Genomic DNA, 18,127 nt, shown 5'->3' with positions numbered 1-18,127 from the left:
TGCCCATAGATGCAATCGACTATTACTCTATTTTATGATAAATTCCAATAATATTATGAGAATTATTATATCTTTCTGACACCCTTTAATTTTTATTTTTGTTCTTTCCATTTTTGATTAAGAGTTTGCACAGCCTTTTAGTCTTCCGTGTATCAAGTGCCAATCTCCAGCCAAAAAATCAGCTTGTCAAACTGCTCTCAGGTCTCTTGAACTGGTTGCCTGGAGCTTATCCTGAGGAACAGCTTGATGTGATTCACCATTTGATCTCCCCAGTGTGGAAAAATAAAAGGTAGTGGGCACTGAACCTACCATTCAATGGAATTGGTCACTATTACAGAACTATGCTTTGACATTGGTTCAAATTTTATTTTTATGGCATAGTTAGAATTGGAAGAGAAATTCGTGCAGGTTTCCAGTAATGCAAATATAGCTATGTGCCTTTAATGTACAGTGCAATGTATTACAATATATTCACTAGATGTGTACTACTTACTCAAATGCACATTTCCCATATCAATGTCAATATAAGTGGCATCTCTTGCGTGGTGTAATCTGCTCACCTGAGCATCTTCAAATGCATATCTTCCTGGGTCTTTCACATTTTGTGTGGTCTTATCATAGCTTTTGGAGTCCACATTAATGGCACTAGGGGCTCCAGGGGCTAGAAACTCTTGCCAGATTTCTTGAACACGAGATGGCACCTCACGAATAGGCCTTTTCTTCAAATCCAGAACTGCTAACCAGAACCTGTTTGGATTCACAGGGCAGTGTCAACAGTCTTTTTCCAGTGTCAAGCTGATTTTTCTACTAATTCAAGTCAAAAGTTCAAAAGATTGCAATTTATCAAGAAGCAGGTCAAAATACTTCAAGGATCAAGTCGGGTGTTGTGATTAAATGTACAATTTATTATACATTATTTTGCAAGGCAGAGAATAAAGCATGATATAGGTGCTGTTTGTGCCATTTTGTACAGTCTGGTACACTATATAACTATTATTTTTATACTAATGGAATTTTGGAAAGATTTGGGACACTCAACAAATGAGGGCAGAATTACGTAGACTGCACTGTTTCATTAAGATCCCCCGGAGTCTCTGGATATTTTGGAGTTCAGGGAGAAACTTCAAGAGAAGTTGGCTTTTTGAAAATGTTGCTCTCTTAGGCAGTTCTGGCCTACATGTTCATATTCAAACTGAAATACCATTACAGGTCCATCTGCAGAAACCTAATATGTCTCTTGGGCCAGAATTTTCAGCTCGCCGAGGCGTAAAATGATGCAGGGTGACGTTGGGCGTGCATCCCGACATCACCGTATGTCATTTAGATTTCCAGTTCGGTGGGCGCACAGCCAACTCGGCTGCACACCCACTGAACTGTCAAAAGCCTATTAAGGCCATTTAAAAGCTAATTAAACCAATAAACTGAGCTGCCCGTCCAACCTTAAGGCCGCCCACTCCCACCCACCCTGGCACAACACCCCCGATGAGGGGAAAATTCTCCCCTTGGTTTCACAATTGCATAAATGAGGGGATAAAGATAACTATTTATGTTATCATATTCATTCCTTCCACAGAGCATGTACGATTCGGACTAACTATGGATTCTGCATACTTCCTAATGGAACTGCCTAAGAGGGCAACATTTTCAAAAAGCCCCCGCACCCCGCTCGCCGGTGTGTACAATGACGCACGGTGACATAGGGTATGTGTCCCAACGTCACCGCGTGTCACTCCGATCTTCAGTTTGGCGGGCGCGCACTGGAGATGGGTGCGTGCCTGCCAAACTGTCAAAGGCCTATTAAGGCCATTTAAAAACTAATTAAAAGAACTAATGGAGCTGCCCGTCCAACCTTAAGGTTGGCAGGCAGGCAAAGAGCCCAGGCGGCCTTCGCATTTATCATGAAACCTCATCCACGGGCGGAATGAGGTTTCATGAAGGAATTATAATCAAATAAATTTTTAAAATAAAATTCATTGACGTGTCCCAGCTCATGCGACATTGTCACGAGGGGTCATGTCTGAATTTTTTTTCTCTTTAGTTAAATTTTTCGTCATGAGATTAAACTCCCTGAGGCAGCTCCGTGGTTCAGGGAGATTTCTGCACTTTTTTGCGCATGTGCGAAAGAGTGCAGGCCCCGACTCAGTCTCCTCCCCCCACCTGCACAGGGCGCGCTCAACGCTTCTGGGTGCCTGTCACACTGGGAGGGCCTTAATTGGCTGCCCATGTGAAATGGTGGCACACATCTGTACGCCTGCCCATTCCTGCTCAGCCTCCCCGATGGAGGGTTTAGTGTTTAATTTAAGCAGCAGGTTAGATTCAGAGTCAAAGGGGGGAATTTTACCTCTTTAACCTATGAGTAGGGGGTTGGTTTTATTCCACAGCATGCTCCTAAGGTGTTCCCCACCCAGTGAGAGCCAACACCTTCCCCATGACTCCCTTCCTGCTGTCATTCACCTCTGGCCTGGGATCCAGTGAGGATCCTAGGCCTTGGGTGGGTTTCATACCAGCAGCAGCTGCCACCTCCCCAGTGGCGTTGCTTTTCAATAGAGCTGCTAGCCTCTGATTATCCTACAGCTCTCAACGGGCGATACTTCTACCCTTGGGGTTCTTGATCCTGTTGGAAGGCCCTGCCGCTGACCTGTCAAGTGCCTAATTGGCACATGATGCAGTGGGCCTTCCTGAATAGAAGTGATATGGGGTACCCGAGTCTCCATTGCCTCCACAAGGTTTTGGCCTCTTTGGTTCTGGCCACTATGTAGCACTGTGGTGCAGTAGGGTCCTTTTTTGAAATATGAGATGCTGTCATGATGGATTTCTACTGTTGCAAGTGAGATCTTTTAATTTTTAAGTTTTAATTTAACCTTACACTTTATATGTACTTGTCTTATGTTATATTCTCCCTTCTCTGTGGTGCTACAGAGCATTTCTTCCCCATACATGCCCTGCAGACAACCTTTCATGTCTCTCCATTTAAGACCAGGATGAGGAGGAACTTCTTCTCTCAGAGCTGGTTGATAGTCTTTGGAATTCTCTTCCCCAATGAGCACTGGAGGCTGGGTCATTGAATATATTCAAAGCTCAGTTAGACAGATTTCTGATTGACAAGGGAGTCAAGGGTTATGGGGGACAATTAGAAAAGTAAAGGCCACAATCAGATTATCCATGATCTTATTGAACGACAGAGCAGGCTTGAGGGGATGAATGGCCTCTTCCTGCTTATATCTCTTATGGTCTTATGAAGATCTGAAAGGTATAAAATGCAGTATTATAGGAAAAGGGCAGGAGAGTGGAACTAGCTGAGTAGAACTGCCGTTAAATCCTATTCTTTGTTTCTTCCCTTCAAACCAAACTTTTATCTAATTTATTTCCCTCTCCCTAATTCCATACTTGTTAATCTTATCCAGTGTAGTAAGTACCTTGTCAAAAGCTTTCTGAAAGCCCAAGTACACACATCTACTGTATTTCCCCGATCCACTATATCTGATATATACTCAAAGAACTTTCATTGTGATTGTCTGGCATGATTTTTCTGTCTGAAATCTGTTTTGGCTGCTTATTATTACTTTCAAATCAACCTAGATATTTAGTAATCTCATCTTCAATAAAAAATACCAACATTTTCCCCACAAGATTAAATTAACTGACCTCAATTACATGGGCTTAGTTCTGACTCAGCAGCTGCTTTCTACAGCCTTCCAGCACATATCCACACTCTCAATAAAACCCTGAAATATAATACCTAGAGACTCTGCTACTTTTCCTAATTTCCCTCAGGATCCTTGGATATCGCTTGTCAAATTTTGGCACCTTTTTTTTACGTTTGTTTAACTTCACTAATATTTCCTTTTATTTATCATGCCTCTCAATGTGCTTTCAACCAATTATGGATTTACCACTTTCCCAATATCTTTATCTTTTGCAAACATGGAAACAAGGTAACTATTAAGCTTTGCAGTCAATTTTTATTTATCCACTACTAACCATTCTATTTTTCAGGAGTCCCAACTCATATTTAACAACTGTTTTTTTCTGGCCAGCAAGGCTCCCAACTAGGATTGTCTAGTCTACTCTTTAGAGTAGTTGCGACCAACCTTTCTGGCACTGTAGTGCATAAACATACACGCACATGCATTTGTTGTGTTTTATTTAATTCTTTCACAAGGGCATTTTCTTTGAATTTTGCTCATAAGTAATGGTACATTGAAGATACCAGAATTATTGATCTCACATGATAGAGGGATCTCAATAAGGCTCTCGATAACCCACCTCTGGAATTTAAGTCATGTGAAAGGTCAGTGATACAAAAACATTATTTAATATTAATACTAAAAATGATCCAACTCAGGTAAATTCTAACTTGAACTTTCAGAAAATGTGCATGTTTTAAGACCAGCATTTCAAGGTATATTTAGCTAATGCCAGCACATGACCTGAATGTGAAATGGAAGGTTTTACCAGTTACAGCAGCAGTTTTAATATCAAAAGCAAAATACTGCGGATGCTGGAAATTGGAAACAAAAACAAAAGTTGCTGGAAAAGCTCAGCAGGTCTGACAGCATCTGTGGAAAGGAAGACAGAGTTAACGTTTCGAGTCCGTATGACTCTTCATCAAAGTCTGTTTGCTTACTTGTGTATAGGGAGAATTCTGTCACTCGGAAGTTTCCAGTACATACCGTAGGTTTTCAGAGCTGAACTCAGACTCCACAAACTTAAGAAACTGTTCCCTCCCTACAGGATCTTTCAAAACTTCATCGATGCAAAAACCCCATCGCTTTACCCTCTGTGCATATGGCTCTTTACTGAAAACACAAAGGATGGAATTTTTTATGAGCCAGTAACAGTAACAGCAGGTTTCATTGGTGTATATGGATCATACTAAATAATATGTATCACGCTGTAACATCTCAGTGAACTTCAGTCAATAAATTCCTTTGAAATGTGGTGGCGTGTTATGTTGTCAAATGCGATAACCATTCTGCACCAGTAATGCCCCACAGATAGTTATGAATGATCAAGTCTTGATTTATTTCTCATGGTGGTAGTCAATACTAGATGACTAAACATACTGTGACTTGGTATTTTTATCCAACAGATAAAAGTTATCACACGTAAAACTGTATGTAGTTAAATACAGAGTGACATCATTTTGTATTCCTTTCAGTGATATGGTCAGTAGATTCACCTCCTGTGAATGGAAGAGAAGGAAGGTTGCCAATTTAGAATCATACAATCACCGGGTTTTTAGTCTGGAGGGAGACCATTCTCTGAAAGAGCTTTTTACTTAGATTCATTCCTCTTACTTTTTCTCAAATCTATTTAAATATTTATTTTTCAAATAGTGATTCATTTCTCTTTTAAAAGCCTTTAAGGATTCAGCTTCCATACTTCTGGTAGGGCATGTCCCAACATCTCAATGTATAAAGAATTATCCAAAATAATTTTCCTTTTTATTTTGTGATGACCTTCAATTAATATCCTCTAGTTATTGAGTCACTGACCAGGTTGTTTTTTCCCTTCTTATTTCATCAAAATATATCATAGTTTTGAACAATTCCATCAGATTTCTTAATCTTGTTTGCTATGATGGTAAGAGTCCCAGTTTTTCTAATCTCTCCTCTTAGTTAAAGCTTCTCATCCCTGGTACTTTGGGACCATGAGAGACAAAGGGTCACTTCCAAGAGGCCAGGGAACCTGTGTGGTTTAATACAACTGAAATTCAGATTACTGGGAGGTAAGAGGTGTGAGGTTTGCTAAAGGGAATAACTTATCCTGAGCTCCAACCCGTAGTGCACACTGAAAGACATATACATTTTAAACAAATGAATTGGCCCAACAAAGCTGACAACATTTTTATGCAATAAATGTTATCCCTCAAATATCTTTATAATTTTCTTAGATCTAGAAATGTAGACTATTCATTAAATCATGTGTGTGCATTCAAACAATCAACAGCTTTGCAATATCTACAATACTGCAAATAAATGCTTAACAAACTCATGGTACTATCTAAATATATTGTCCCATTTAACATCTGCTTCCTGTCATCATGCATTTCAATGGCTTTTAATATAATTGAGCCTTCAAAAATAATTTTGGTTATAGGCATAGTTTAAGCAGGTACAAAATCAGTCATGCTTAAGGATTGACTGAGGACAGGTTAATGTCCTTAATGGACTTTTATTATTTGAATATTTAATTGAAGACCCAACAACATTCCAAAATTCTAACCAAAGCTTAAGCTCCAAGATAACAGATTAGGAATAGACGTGGGGCAGAATTTTCCTGTTAGCGTGCAGGGGCGGGACCCACACGCACAAAATGATGCACGGTAACATTGGGCAAGCATCCTGATGTCACCACGCGCCATTGCGATATTTCATTGAGCGGCCGTGTGATGATATTCGATGTGCACCTGCCATTAATTAAGGGCCACTTAAGGCCCTTGAGGCACCAATTGACGGCAATTTTTGGTGGCCGTGCGATCTTCGGGTTGTCACACGGGCGCAACGGGCAGGCGGGTAGGAGGCATTTGTATAAACCTCATTCGCAGGCGGAATAAGAGGGCTCAGTGGGGTCGCGAGTGTGCTCTGTCAAATATTTAATTTGCAAAGTTACTGATACTTGCCTGTGTGAGCTGAGTTACTTCAAAACGCGTACCAGCTGCTTGGACTGGACTTACAACCTTCAGGTCAGCACTCTGCAGTGAAGAATTGTTTTTGGGCCTGCAGGTTTCAGGAAGCCTTCCCTTTGCCAGGGAATGGGAGTTGAACTCTCCACTGAAGGCACCTCCTCTGAAGAGGAAGGGAGGGCCTAAAGGGGGAGGAGGCCAGGAATTCACATTCAGCCTCCAGGGGAACCACCTTTGGGGGGAGAGGCGCAACTACAAGGGGTGGAGAGTCAAGAGGCAGTCCAAGGCGGAAGGGGCCGCAGAAGACGTCACTATCCTGCTGCCAGGGTATACAGGCAGCAAAACAGCTATCTCAATATGTCTGAGGTGCAGTGCCGAAGGAGGCTCCATCTCTCAAGGGAGACAGTCAACTATAACTGTCAGATGATTGGGCCTGAGATCTCCACTAACTGTGTGGGTGGACACCCCATGCCAGTGGCTCTGAAGGTCACAACTACCCTCAACTTCTATGCCTCTGGCTCCTTCCAGGGGTCGGTGGATGATCTTTGCAGTGTCTCCCAATCAGCTGTCCACACTTGTGTCAAGCAGGTTACAGATGCTCTGTTCAGGTATGCATTGATCTTCATCCATCACCGTTGGGATCAGGCAAACTAGACAAAGCGCGCCAGATGTGTCGTGGTGATTGCTGGCTTCCTCCACATCCAGGGTGCACATGTGGCCATCAAGGTGCCAGCAGGTGAGCCCGGTGCCTTTGTCAACAGGAAGGGCTTCCACTCCATGAATGTGTAGATAGTGTGTGATCACAGAATGCAAATTCTACAAGTCTGTGCAAGGTACCCAGGCAGCTCCCACGATGCCTACATCCTCAGACAATCCCAGGTGCCGGGGCTCTTCAGTGCTCCAGCCCGGCTGGATGGGTGGCTGCTGGGTGACAAAGGCTATCCCCTCAGAAGGTGGCTCATGACATCTCTCTGCCATCCAAGAGCAGAGGCTGAGCAATAGGAGCCATGGCTCCACAAGGGCTGTGGTGGAGAGAACCACCGGTCTTCTCAAAATATGCTTCCGATGCCTGGACTGTTAAGGAGACCCTCTCCAGTACCCCCCAGATTGTGTATCGCTGATAGTGGTTGTATGCTGAGCTCTCCACAATCTTGCGCTGGAAAGGGGCGACGCTGTGGACGATGAAGACGTAGATGCAGTGGCTGCGGCTGCACATGCTGAATTCAGCAGTGAGTTCAAGGATGAGCACACACAGGGAAATGCTGAGGGGGCATACGCTGACCTAGGCATATTCCAGGGAGGCAGGGACACCTGGGAGGCTTTAATCCAATGAACCTTCAGCTAGCAAATCATATATGGACCTCTAGGTCAAGCGTGGGCTGCAGGCTCCATAATTGATACCCGTGTGCAAAATCTGTCTAGATAGGAACATTAACTAAGGCCCTTGTCAATAAAGCTGAATGTCCCACAAATCACTCACAATATTATTCGTAACCATCTGTCTGCAGAAGGAAAGAGGCACCCTCAGCCATGGTGAAGTGTCTGAATTTAATGGTATAACAAAAGGAACTTAAGAGAACAAAATGACAAATGTGTTCAACATCACACCAACTCAAAGCCCTCATTGCGGGCAACATAAAAGCACCTGTGATAAACCTGTGGTGTGCCTAAGGTGCCATATGTTTATGCTTTTGGGTGCTACGTCCTGGTGCTGACCCCTCACTGAGAGTGGCATCTGAGACAGCCTGCTGACTCTGCTGTCCTGTTGGCCTTGATGACCTTGGCGGTCGCCCTCCGGCCCGTGGAGCCTGTGCTGGCCCCGCCTGGGAGGGATCTGCCACAGCTGGCATCTTCCCAGCCTCATCAGATGCAATGGTCACTGGCAGAAGATGGAGGAGCTGCCGCCCTCATCCGGAGCACCCTGAGAGGAGCTCGCAGAGATGACAGGCAGCTGCTGCGTCAACGTGAATTCGGTTCAGACCTCCCTGCTCACCGTGGATGGATGGGCACCGAGCTGGGAAACTTGCTGCCCAGACCACCTCCCACACTGGCACTGACCAGCTGAGGTCAAGGCTGATGTGAGGGCTTGGTGGTCTGAGCGCATCCCCAGGAAGCCCTGATTGGTCTCCTGGAGGATCCTCTCCATGAGAGTTGCCACTCTCTCCGTGGAGGACGTATGGCGCTTGGCCATGAGACTCATTGCATCAGCGATGGTCCGTGTAGACTCCTCCACCCCGGACACCAATCCAAGCATAACCTCATGTATCTCCCCCAGATGCTCCCACACACCTGGCCACATTTCCTGCACTTAGTGTGTTGCAGACGACTCCAGAGGCACATCATCAGCCACCGACTGAGCATGTGCCTGGTCCCCTGCAGTTCTCTGACTGCTGGCACCATGGGCACTCTCTGTCTCTGCCAGCTCCTCCAGCGACTGTGAAATGCCCTCACTGCTGTGCCCCGGGACACTAGCCGAAGAAATAATTCCCACTGGCATCTCCCCAGTCATCGCAGCGTCATTGAATGCAAAGGTCTCTGGCACCTAATTCGAGGCACTAGTAGCTGCGCTGGTGTCTACCTGGCAAAGATGGTATGACGCTGGTGAGTCCGAGACTTCAGCGCCCTCAAGTGTGAGAGAGGACTCCTGCTGTTCCTCCTTCCGGCCTTGCTCCACTGATGCTGAAAGGAAGAACAAGGACATTGGATCAGTTAATGTGGAGACAATGTCAATATGCATCCCTGTCCCCAGGATCATTATGCGCTCATCCTTCCATAAGCAATGGTCAAGCCACGTTGCAAACTTCAATCACTGAACATTCAGCACTGCCATGGCTTTTGGGAGAACAATGGTTCTCGCTGCTGGGAAAACATACCTGCCTGTGGCACCTCAGCCTCACTGACACCGGTGGACCTGGGCGCATGGCACCTCTCCAGATCTCGGGCCTCCTGCTCGAACCAGCTAAGCATCGCCATCTGGGCCGACCCTCCGCCAGTCCTCACCCACTCGGCGGCATTACATGCATTCTTCTCCTGAAAAGGAGAGAACAGCATTGATTAATGCTACTTGTACCTGGATTCTCTTTGTGGCTGGCCCACCCCAACCAGAGTGGGACATTGCAGGGCTCCAGTGTCTCCTCACCCCGCTGCTGCCGAACACTCACACAAAGATGTTCCCCACACCCCGCCGCTGGCCAAATGCTGCCTACATCACATTTGGCACCACACGCTCTAACCTTCCATTGCAAGGAGGCGCAAGTACGTGGAGCGCTGAGAGCAGCAGATTGATCGATGCCACGCCACCTTGAAGCTCCCCTCCCAGCATGTCATCACCCTGACTTTGACATGTCCTGGAATCCCAGCACTGCACCTAAGTGCAGCTCCTCCAGGTTGCCCCCAAAATAGTAATGTGGGTCTCAGTGTAACACATGCTGTGGGTGCAGAACCCATCTCATCATCACCCTCTCAGGGTGGCCTAGGCATGGGCAATATCTGCTGGCCCACCCGGTGAAGGACACATGCCATCAATGATTCAATGCAGTCACTACACTCAGACTTGGGGTGGGGGGTGGGAGGTGGGGAGTGGGGGCTCCAGTGGGGAAAGCCTACCTGCTGGGTTAAGTGACCAATGCCAACATGGTACTCACCCTTCCCGAGCACAAGAGGTCGTTGAAGTGCTTGCGGTACTGGATCCAGGTGTGTCGCACCACGTCACGGGAGCTCACTATCTCTGCCACCTCCTCTCAGGCACGTTTGGTCATGTGAGGGGGGGGGGGGGTGCTCCTCTTCCCGTCCTGGGGTGTAAGGACCTCCTGCCATGCTGCCACCTCCTCAAGGAGGGCAGCAAGGCAATTGTCCGAAAAACAAGGGGCAGAGTGCCCCCCCGCCCCACTCTCTTGCCTGGCCTGCTCACCAGCAGCGCTCTGGGGAGCCCTTCCAGTCGCCATGATTCACAGCCTTTGAAAGGCTGCAGCAGCTTTTTAAAACAGGCCGCCGAGTCACCATTGGACCCGGCTGTCGTTGCAGATCCGCCACCGCCCGCCCAGTCCCTATGTCCTCGGGAGCTGTGATTCACGTCGGGCGGGCCTTAATTGGCCCACCCGAGTAAAACAGCCCACGCCCGCTCTTGCTCCGCCCGCCCGCCAGAAAATTCTGCCCATAATTATGGAGGCAAACATTCTTCTTCCCCACTTCAAGGTATTTGGGGTGTCCCTTGCATCAAGCAGATTTTCAGCAAGAGATCCCGATAGTCTGATATTCCTTAGTTGTAAACGGTGGCTAGACATCAGAGTGGCATATATCCCACAGATTCTTTATCCACATATGAACATAACCATGCAACTACACTACATTCTTGGAGCCATTAGACATTCTCTTTGTTATCTCACAATTCATTTGAAATTAAAACAAGAGAACTAAAGCATCGATATTTTGGAATCTGAGTATGTGAATTTATCTGAACACACATTCAGGTGACACAAAAATTGGCCGCATGGTTGAGAGCAAGGAAGATAGTTGGAGACTGCAGGAAGATATTGATGGACTGGCCAGGTGGGCAGAAGAGTGGCAAATAGAATTCAACCCAGAGGAATGTGAGGTGATGTATTTGGAGAGGTCAAACAAGGCAAGGGATACACAATTAATGGGAGGATACTGAGAGGTGTAGAGGAAGTGAGAGACCTTACAGTGAAAGTCCACAGATCCCTGAAGGGAAAAGGACAGATCGATAAGATGGTTAAGAAGGCATTTGGAAATGTTTCCTTTATTAGCTAAGGCATATATTATATCAGCAGGGAGGTTATGCTGGGGCTGTATAAAACATTAATTAGGCCACAACATGACTACCGTGTGCCATTCTGGTCACCCCACTACAGAAAGAAGGGGTACAGAGGAGATTACGAGGTTGTTGCCAGCTAGAAAATTGTAGCCATGAAGAAAGATTGGATAAGCTAGGGATGTTCTCCTTGGAAAAGAGGATGCTGAGGGGAGATTTGATTGAGATGTACAAAATTGTGAGGGGCCAATATGGGAAGGCCTAGTTCCCTTAGCAGTGACTAAGAGACATAGATTTAAAGAGATTGGAAGAAGGATGAGAGAAGAGATGAGGAAAAATATTTCATCCTATAGGTTGTAACAGCCTGGAACTCACTGCCTGAAAGGGTGGTAGAGGCAGAAAAACTTATCTCATTTAAAAGGTGTCTGGATATGCACCTGAAGTGCTGTAACCCACAAAGCTACAGACCAAATGCTGGAAAGTGGGATTAGGCTGGTGACTCATTTCTTCGCAAACACGATGGGCCAAATAGCTTCCTTCTGTGCCATAAACTTTCTATGATTCTAATTTACATATTTCTATCAGTTATTCCTCTATAAAAAATGGAATAAACCTTTTATCTACTTTCTACGCTGTCAGATTGAAGGAAGCAGAGCTAAATCTCCCTGCTCACCAGCAGTCTGACACAGTTTGTCCAGACAGTGTACAGTACAGGAAAGATGAGATGAGCAAAATACTGTGCCAGTAAAGAATGCATAGAAAGGGAAATCATGCTTGACAAATTGACTGGAATTTTTTGAGGATGTAACTAGTAGAGTTTATGAGGGGGAGCCAGTGGATGTAGTCTATTTGGACTTTCAGAAGGCTTTCGACAAAGTACCACATAAGAGATTAGCGTGTAAAATTAAAGCACATAGGATTGGGGGTAGTGTACTGAGATGGATAGAAAACTGGTTGGCAGACAGGAAACAAAGAGTAGGAGTAAATGGTTCTTTTTCCGAATAGCAGTTAGTGACCAGTGGGGTACAGCAGGAATCGGTGCTGGGACCCCAGCAATTCACAATATATATTAATAATTTAGATGAGGGAACTAAATATAATATCCCCAAATTTGCAGATGACACAAAGCTGGGTGGGAGGGTGAGCTGTGAGGAGGATGCAGAGATGCGTCAGTGTGAATTGGACAAGCTAAGTGAATTGGTAAATGCATGGAAGATGCAGTGTAATGTGGATAACTGTGAGGTTATCCACTTTGGTAGCAAAAACAGGAAGGCAGATTATTATCTGAATGGCTATAAATTGAGAGAGGGGAATGTGCAACGAAACCTGGGTATCCTCATACACCAGTCACTGAAGGTAAGCATGCAGGTGCAGCAGGCGGTAAAGAAGGCAAATGGCATGTTTGCCTTTTTAGCCAGAGGATTCGAGTACAGGAACAAGGATGTCTTGCTGCAAATACAAAGGGCTTTGGTGAGACCACACCTGGAATATTGCGTGCCGTTTTGGTCTCCTTATCTGAGGAAGGATGGTCTTGCTATAGAGGGAGTGCAGCAAAGGTTTACCAAACTGATTCCTGGGATGGTGGGACTGACATATGAGGAGAGATTGAGTTGGTTAGGACTATATTCGCTGGATTTCAGAAGAATGAGGTTATAGAAACCTATAAAATTCTATCAGGACTAGACAGGGTCCATGCAGGAATGATGTTCCCGATGGTGGGGGAGTCCAGAACCAGTCTGATAATATGGGGTAGACCATTTAGGACTGAGGTGAGGAGAAATTTCTTCACCTAGAGAGTGGTGAGCCTGTGGAATTCGCTACCACAGAAAGTAGTTGAGGCCAAAACATTGTATGTTTTCAAGAAGGAGTTAGATATAGCTCTTGGGGAGAAAAGGATCAAAGGACATGGGGAGAAAGCGGGAGCAGGCTATTGAGTTGGATGATCAGCCATGATCATAATGAATGGTGGAGCAGGCTCGAAGGGCTGAATAGTCTACTCCTGCTCCTTTTTTCTATGTTTCTATAGAGACAGAGTGTGATGTTGGATCAAAGGTGTACTGGCACAGCCATTAAAAAATGTATTCGATGTTTTATGGAAAAATGAGAGTGAGCAATTATATATAATATATATTTATCAACATTAAAATATGCTGCTACTTTAACTGTTGAAGTATTCAAGAATAGATAGCAGACTTTCTGCAATATAAGCTGTGGAAATGAGGGAATGTGTGAAAAAAATTTCTAAGGAAAGAAAAAGAAAAATACTTTGAAGACTGACCTTGCTTCTAGCTCCCAGAAGGAAATATCATCTGACATCCATGGGTTTGAGGGTTCAGGAGTTATAAGGAATGGGTCAAATTCCATATACTGTTCTGAGTACCCTATCAGACTAAAGACAAAATAGACAGTTTGTGAGACAAAAACATGCTCCAGATGCGATTTAACACCAAGGGCTATATTTTCTGAATAAAGGGCTAATAAGTTATATTTTATGTTAAATAAAAAATTCAAATCAAGTTGGTAGCTGTACATTATTTTGCCCTTGGAGTCTGTGCAATCTGAGTATGATAGCCGGAACAAAGAAAATTCTTAATCATCATGCACTTGCAGCAGTAAGCACTTCACTTACCACTTTTTACTTATGAATGGTGAATATTTCATCTACCCAACTGTGAACTGTGCAAAGGTTTGTAGGAATTGAAAAAGAAGGAAGTCAAAGCATCTGTTTCCTAAGCTGGGGCATTAAGGCCATGATTGTCAGTATTCTGGAATATAAGCTTATTTATTTGAAATGGGACAGATGGCATTTATTTCATGCCTTTTATGTCTTCCAAACATCCCAAAAGACTGTACAGCCAATGAAGTCTTCTGAAATGCAGTTAGTGTTGTAATGTAGCCAAACACAGCAGCTGATTTGCACACAGCAATGTCCTACAAACATCAATGGGATGAATGACCAGTTAAAACATTTTTGGTGCTGTTGTTGATGGATGGATGTTGGCTCACACACTTGCACTTCTTCAATTAAAGACGTAGTAATTTTCATCCACTGAGTTTAATGCCTCATACAAAAAAAAACAGCTCCTCTGACTATGCAGCACTGCCTTAGTACTGTGCTGCAATGCCAACGTAAATGATATTCTCAAGTCTAGGGCTAGGGCTTGAATTCAGGAGGAATAATTAACAAGCAAGGGTGCTACTGATGTTAATGTAAAGTACTGGTGGTTGCAAGACTGACAGAAGCAATTTGATAAGATGATTGAGACTAATATATATATATGGTACAACCTATTAGAATGGAAAGCAATGAAACAAAGGATCAGCACATATCAGTTCCTCATTGTGCCCTGAACAACCAAATGCAGCAGTGACATGATTCCTAAGGAAAATGAATTATTTGTTTCCAGTTTTTAGTATTGAAATTGAGATACCAAAGAAGGAGACATGATTACTGGTGGTGAGGATTTAACATAGGTGGAAGCTACTGAATGGTGAATAAATTGAAGAAGTATGGTTTAGAATGTTGAGACCTTGTGAATTGGTTTGGAATATAATTTTTAATGGACCAACATTCCCACAGTCTGTTTAAATTTTAACACTACGGTGAGCGAACGTTTGGCTTTATATTCAATGGCTGTGCAAAGATTGGACAACAGTTATCTCGATTGATGTCTGACTTTGAAAATAGGGCAATAGGTGCATCTCTCATAAATCCTCTCATTGCTCTTGTGGCTGCTTTGGGGTCCCGCATTCGAGAAGCAGCAAAAGCTGGCTTCCACTCACTTGCACAAAACTTAAAGACAAGCACCAAAGACATTGTTGAAGCCTGTTATTGAAACATAAAACAGATTATTGGACCTTGTAAAAAGATGGTCTCCAGCAGTGGCATGCATGCAAAAGCACAGAAACAGTCAAGTGAACGTGATCAGCAGCAGTTCTATTGTTCTGCACATGAAGCTGTAGGCACTAGGACAGACAGCAATGTGACCTGAGTACCAACACTCCCAGTCATGATCCACATATATCAGAGTCAATCACAAATGCAAGCAGCAGGCATTCTGACACATGGGCTATACCACTGAGCTAAAGAAGCAGTTAGGAGCAGGACAATAATTACAAATACATCAATCACAAAGAAGAATTTACTGCACCTGGGAAAAAAAGTCTTGAAGTCTTATGCCACAGACACGCAAACAGCGTATATGTTTGAACACTGCAAACACTCAAACAAGACATGCAATGAAATAAACACAGGTTCACACACATTGGGCTGAATTAGACAATGTGTCTGATTCCCTGCTACCCCTCCCCCCCACCCAGCTAAAACATCAGGTGCAGCCACCAAGGAGAACATTGGCTGTCTCAATTGGCTGTTAATGTGCTGGAGGCAAGATTTCTGACCATTATGGGCAGAAAGTCCCAACTCAGAGAGTGTCCAGCCAATCAGAGACCAGCAGCACTCCAGCACTTTGGGACAGAGGCATGTGACATTGGATCAGGATTTGAGCAAGTGTATGGGGGTCTCACTGAGTGTCAAGTTGGCAGGTCCCTGCAAGGCGGTTAGTGTCTGGGCTTTGAGAGGCCAATGGGGGGAAAGGGGAACCTGGTGGGGTGGGGTAAATCTTTGGGCAGGCCCTCCAATGGGCCCAGGTGGCCTATTAAGGAGGGCACACCCCATCCCACCTACCCACCACCAGCCCACACAGCAAACCTGTTGGGTTGGCCACTTGGTGTATGTCCTTAAGTAAGAATTAACTGCCCACTTAAAGGCCTTGCCTGATGTCACCCTTGCTGCTGGTGAGTTTGCAGTGGGGGTAGGGGTGGGCAGGTAGGTGGTGGGCAGGCTACCCAATGGGTTTAATGAGCAACCCCCATCTTCAAACTTGCTGGCGGGGAATGAAAAATCCAGTCCACTTTAGCACACTAAAAACTCTCAAACATTAAATGCACTCCCAGAACAAAAAAACAGTAAAAACTGGGAAATATGGATACTGGTCCAAACTGGTCTTGTATACCTTAAAATGGAACACCAGTAAAAACTGGGAAATAAGAGTGCTGGTCCCAGCTGTTTTTTTTTCCTTCTGGGACACCAGAAGCTCTCAAACACCATGTGCTCTCAGTCAGTACATGCACCAAAATGGCACATTTCAAACACCACATGCTCGCAAACACTACAAGCTTCAAACAAATGGAACAAGCATTCAAACACTACATGCTCTCAAATCATCTGTGAATCTGGGTTACGACATGGTACCTGATGCAGCGAGGACTTATGAGGGAGAGCAGAGGAAGGAAAGCAGAAAATAATGCAGCAAAGCCACCAAACAGAAAAATAGAACCTTACCTCTCTGCAACTTTGGACATTTTTAACCGGTGTCTATCCAGCTGCATTTGCCAGAGCTTTATCTGTAAAAGATAACAAACATTAAATTAAACTCACCAAGCTGGAAAGGAGCAGTCCTACTGTACAAATAACATGTGACTTATATTACAAACCTGTTGATGTAACTCTTCTACTGTTGGTTGCTTTGCTTCTGGAGCAGGCGTGTGGGTGGGACTGTGACCTCGGACATCGTTTTGTAGCCCATAGACAGACTGAAGAACAGGGTACAAAAGAGGACTATAAGAGCTCTTACAGGGAGGCAATGATTTGTTCTAAAGTTATCTTTATATTCCTTTCAATTCACAATCATTTCAACTTTATTAAAACTAAATAAGATGTCTTGGTGCAGGACTGCAACTTTAGTGTGTAAGTTTTAAAACACTTGTATTTATCTTATGGCATAAAGCTGGATTTTGCATTCGCAATTAACTGGCTCTTACATAATGTTAATTGTGATCCAAGATTCCATGTCACAAAATAGGCTTTTCTTAAGCTGTTTGATTTTTTTCAAAAGAATTGCTTGATCTCAATTTTTAATGATTACGCCCGGTATTTTTTACTTCTACACTCACCAGTCCATAATGTTCAGCCCGTTGTCTTTTCAGGGGGAAAACTGGGAGCTGGAAGGGACAGACACCTTTGACCCTACTGGAATGGTGGGACTACTTTTGGGTTTGCTGTTTGACTCTCTGAATTGGGCACCCAGCAATTGCTCTTTACTAGAGCAAACTAATGTGATTTCACCTCCAGGCTTCCTGACCAATTAGGGAGGGAGGGCTGGATGACGCATATTTTTTTTAAAGGGGAGATTTCTAATTAATAGGACCATGGCATGGGTTACCAGAGTTCACCAGCATTTGGAATTATCAGGCTTCAGCGACCACAGGAATGGAGAGGAGATCTAAGTTGTCTCTCAGTTCTCTCACTCTTACCTGGAGGTACTGCTGTGGGATCTGAGGGACTACAGTGAGGTGAGCTCTCTCAAGGACAGTATGAAGAGGACAACCTCTCCAAACAAGCAGGCACAGTTGGAAATGACCAAGGAACTCAGTAGCCAGACTGAGGTCCCTCCAACCTGGAGACAGTGCAGCAAGAAGATCTAGGCCTCAGTAGGGCATGACAGATGAGTGGTGCCAAGTCCCACACTCTGACCAATTGCTCAGCATTCTCCTGCACAGCATACCTGAGGCCAACACACCTTCCAGCTCCACTCACGCCCCTGTCTGTAGGCACTTCACATCCCCATGCAGTCAACACTCACAGTCACCCTCAGCCTAATGTGCTGTCACAACCACCCTCACAGCACTCTACGCAAATGGTGTCCTTCCCTCTGCTTCACAAAAAC

At 44.6% G+C, this 18,127-nt stretch overlaps 1 protein-coding gene across 4 annotated transcripts in view; it reads right to left on the bottom strand.

Moving 5' to 3' along the window:
• The window catches only part of LOC121273535 (regulator of G-protein signaling 7), a 464,890-nt gene that overhangs the window by 22,952 nt on the left and 423,811 nt on the right, over positions 1-18,127 (bottom strand). For all 4 annotated transcript variants that reach the window (XM_041180714.1, XM_041180722.1, XM_041180727.1 and 1 more), the window contains 5 exons: positions 16,896-16,994; positions 16,744-16,805; positions 13,678-13,788; positions 4,674-4,799; positions 561-747 (listed from right to left, as the gene is read on the bottom strand). In XM_041180714.1, coding sequence (XP_041036648.1) covers positions 561-747; positions 4,674-4,799; positions 13,678-13,788; positions 16,744-16,805; positions 16,896-16,994 — 585 coding nt within the window. The remainder of the gene's footprint in view (positions 1-560; positions 748-4,673; positions 4,800-13,677; positions 13,789-16,743; positions 16,806-16,895; positions 16,995-18,127) is intronic.

Source organism: Carcharodon carcharias, chromosome 2, assembly GCF_017639515.1.
Source record: "Carcharodon carcharias isolate sCarCar2 chromosome 2, sCarCar2.pri, whole genome shotgun sequence".
NCBI lineage: Eukaryota > Metazoa > Chordata > Chondrichthyes > Lamniformes > Lamnidae > Carcharodon > Carcharodon carcharias.
This window is presented reverse-complemented; position numbering and strand designations above follow the sequence as displayed.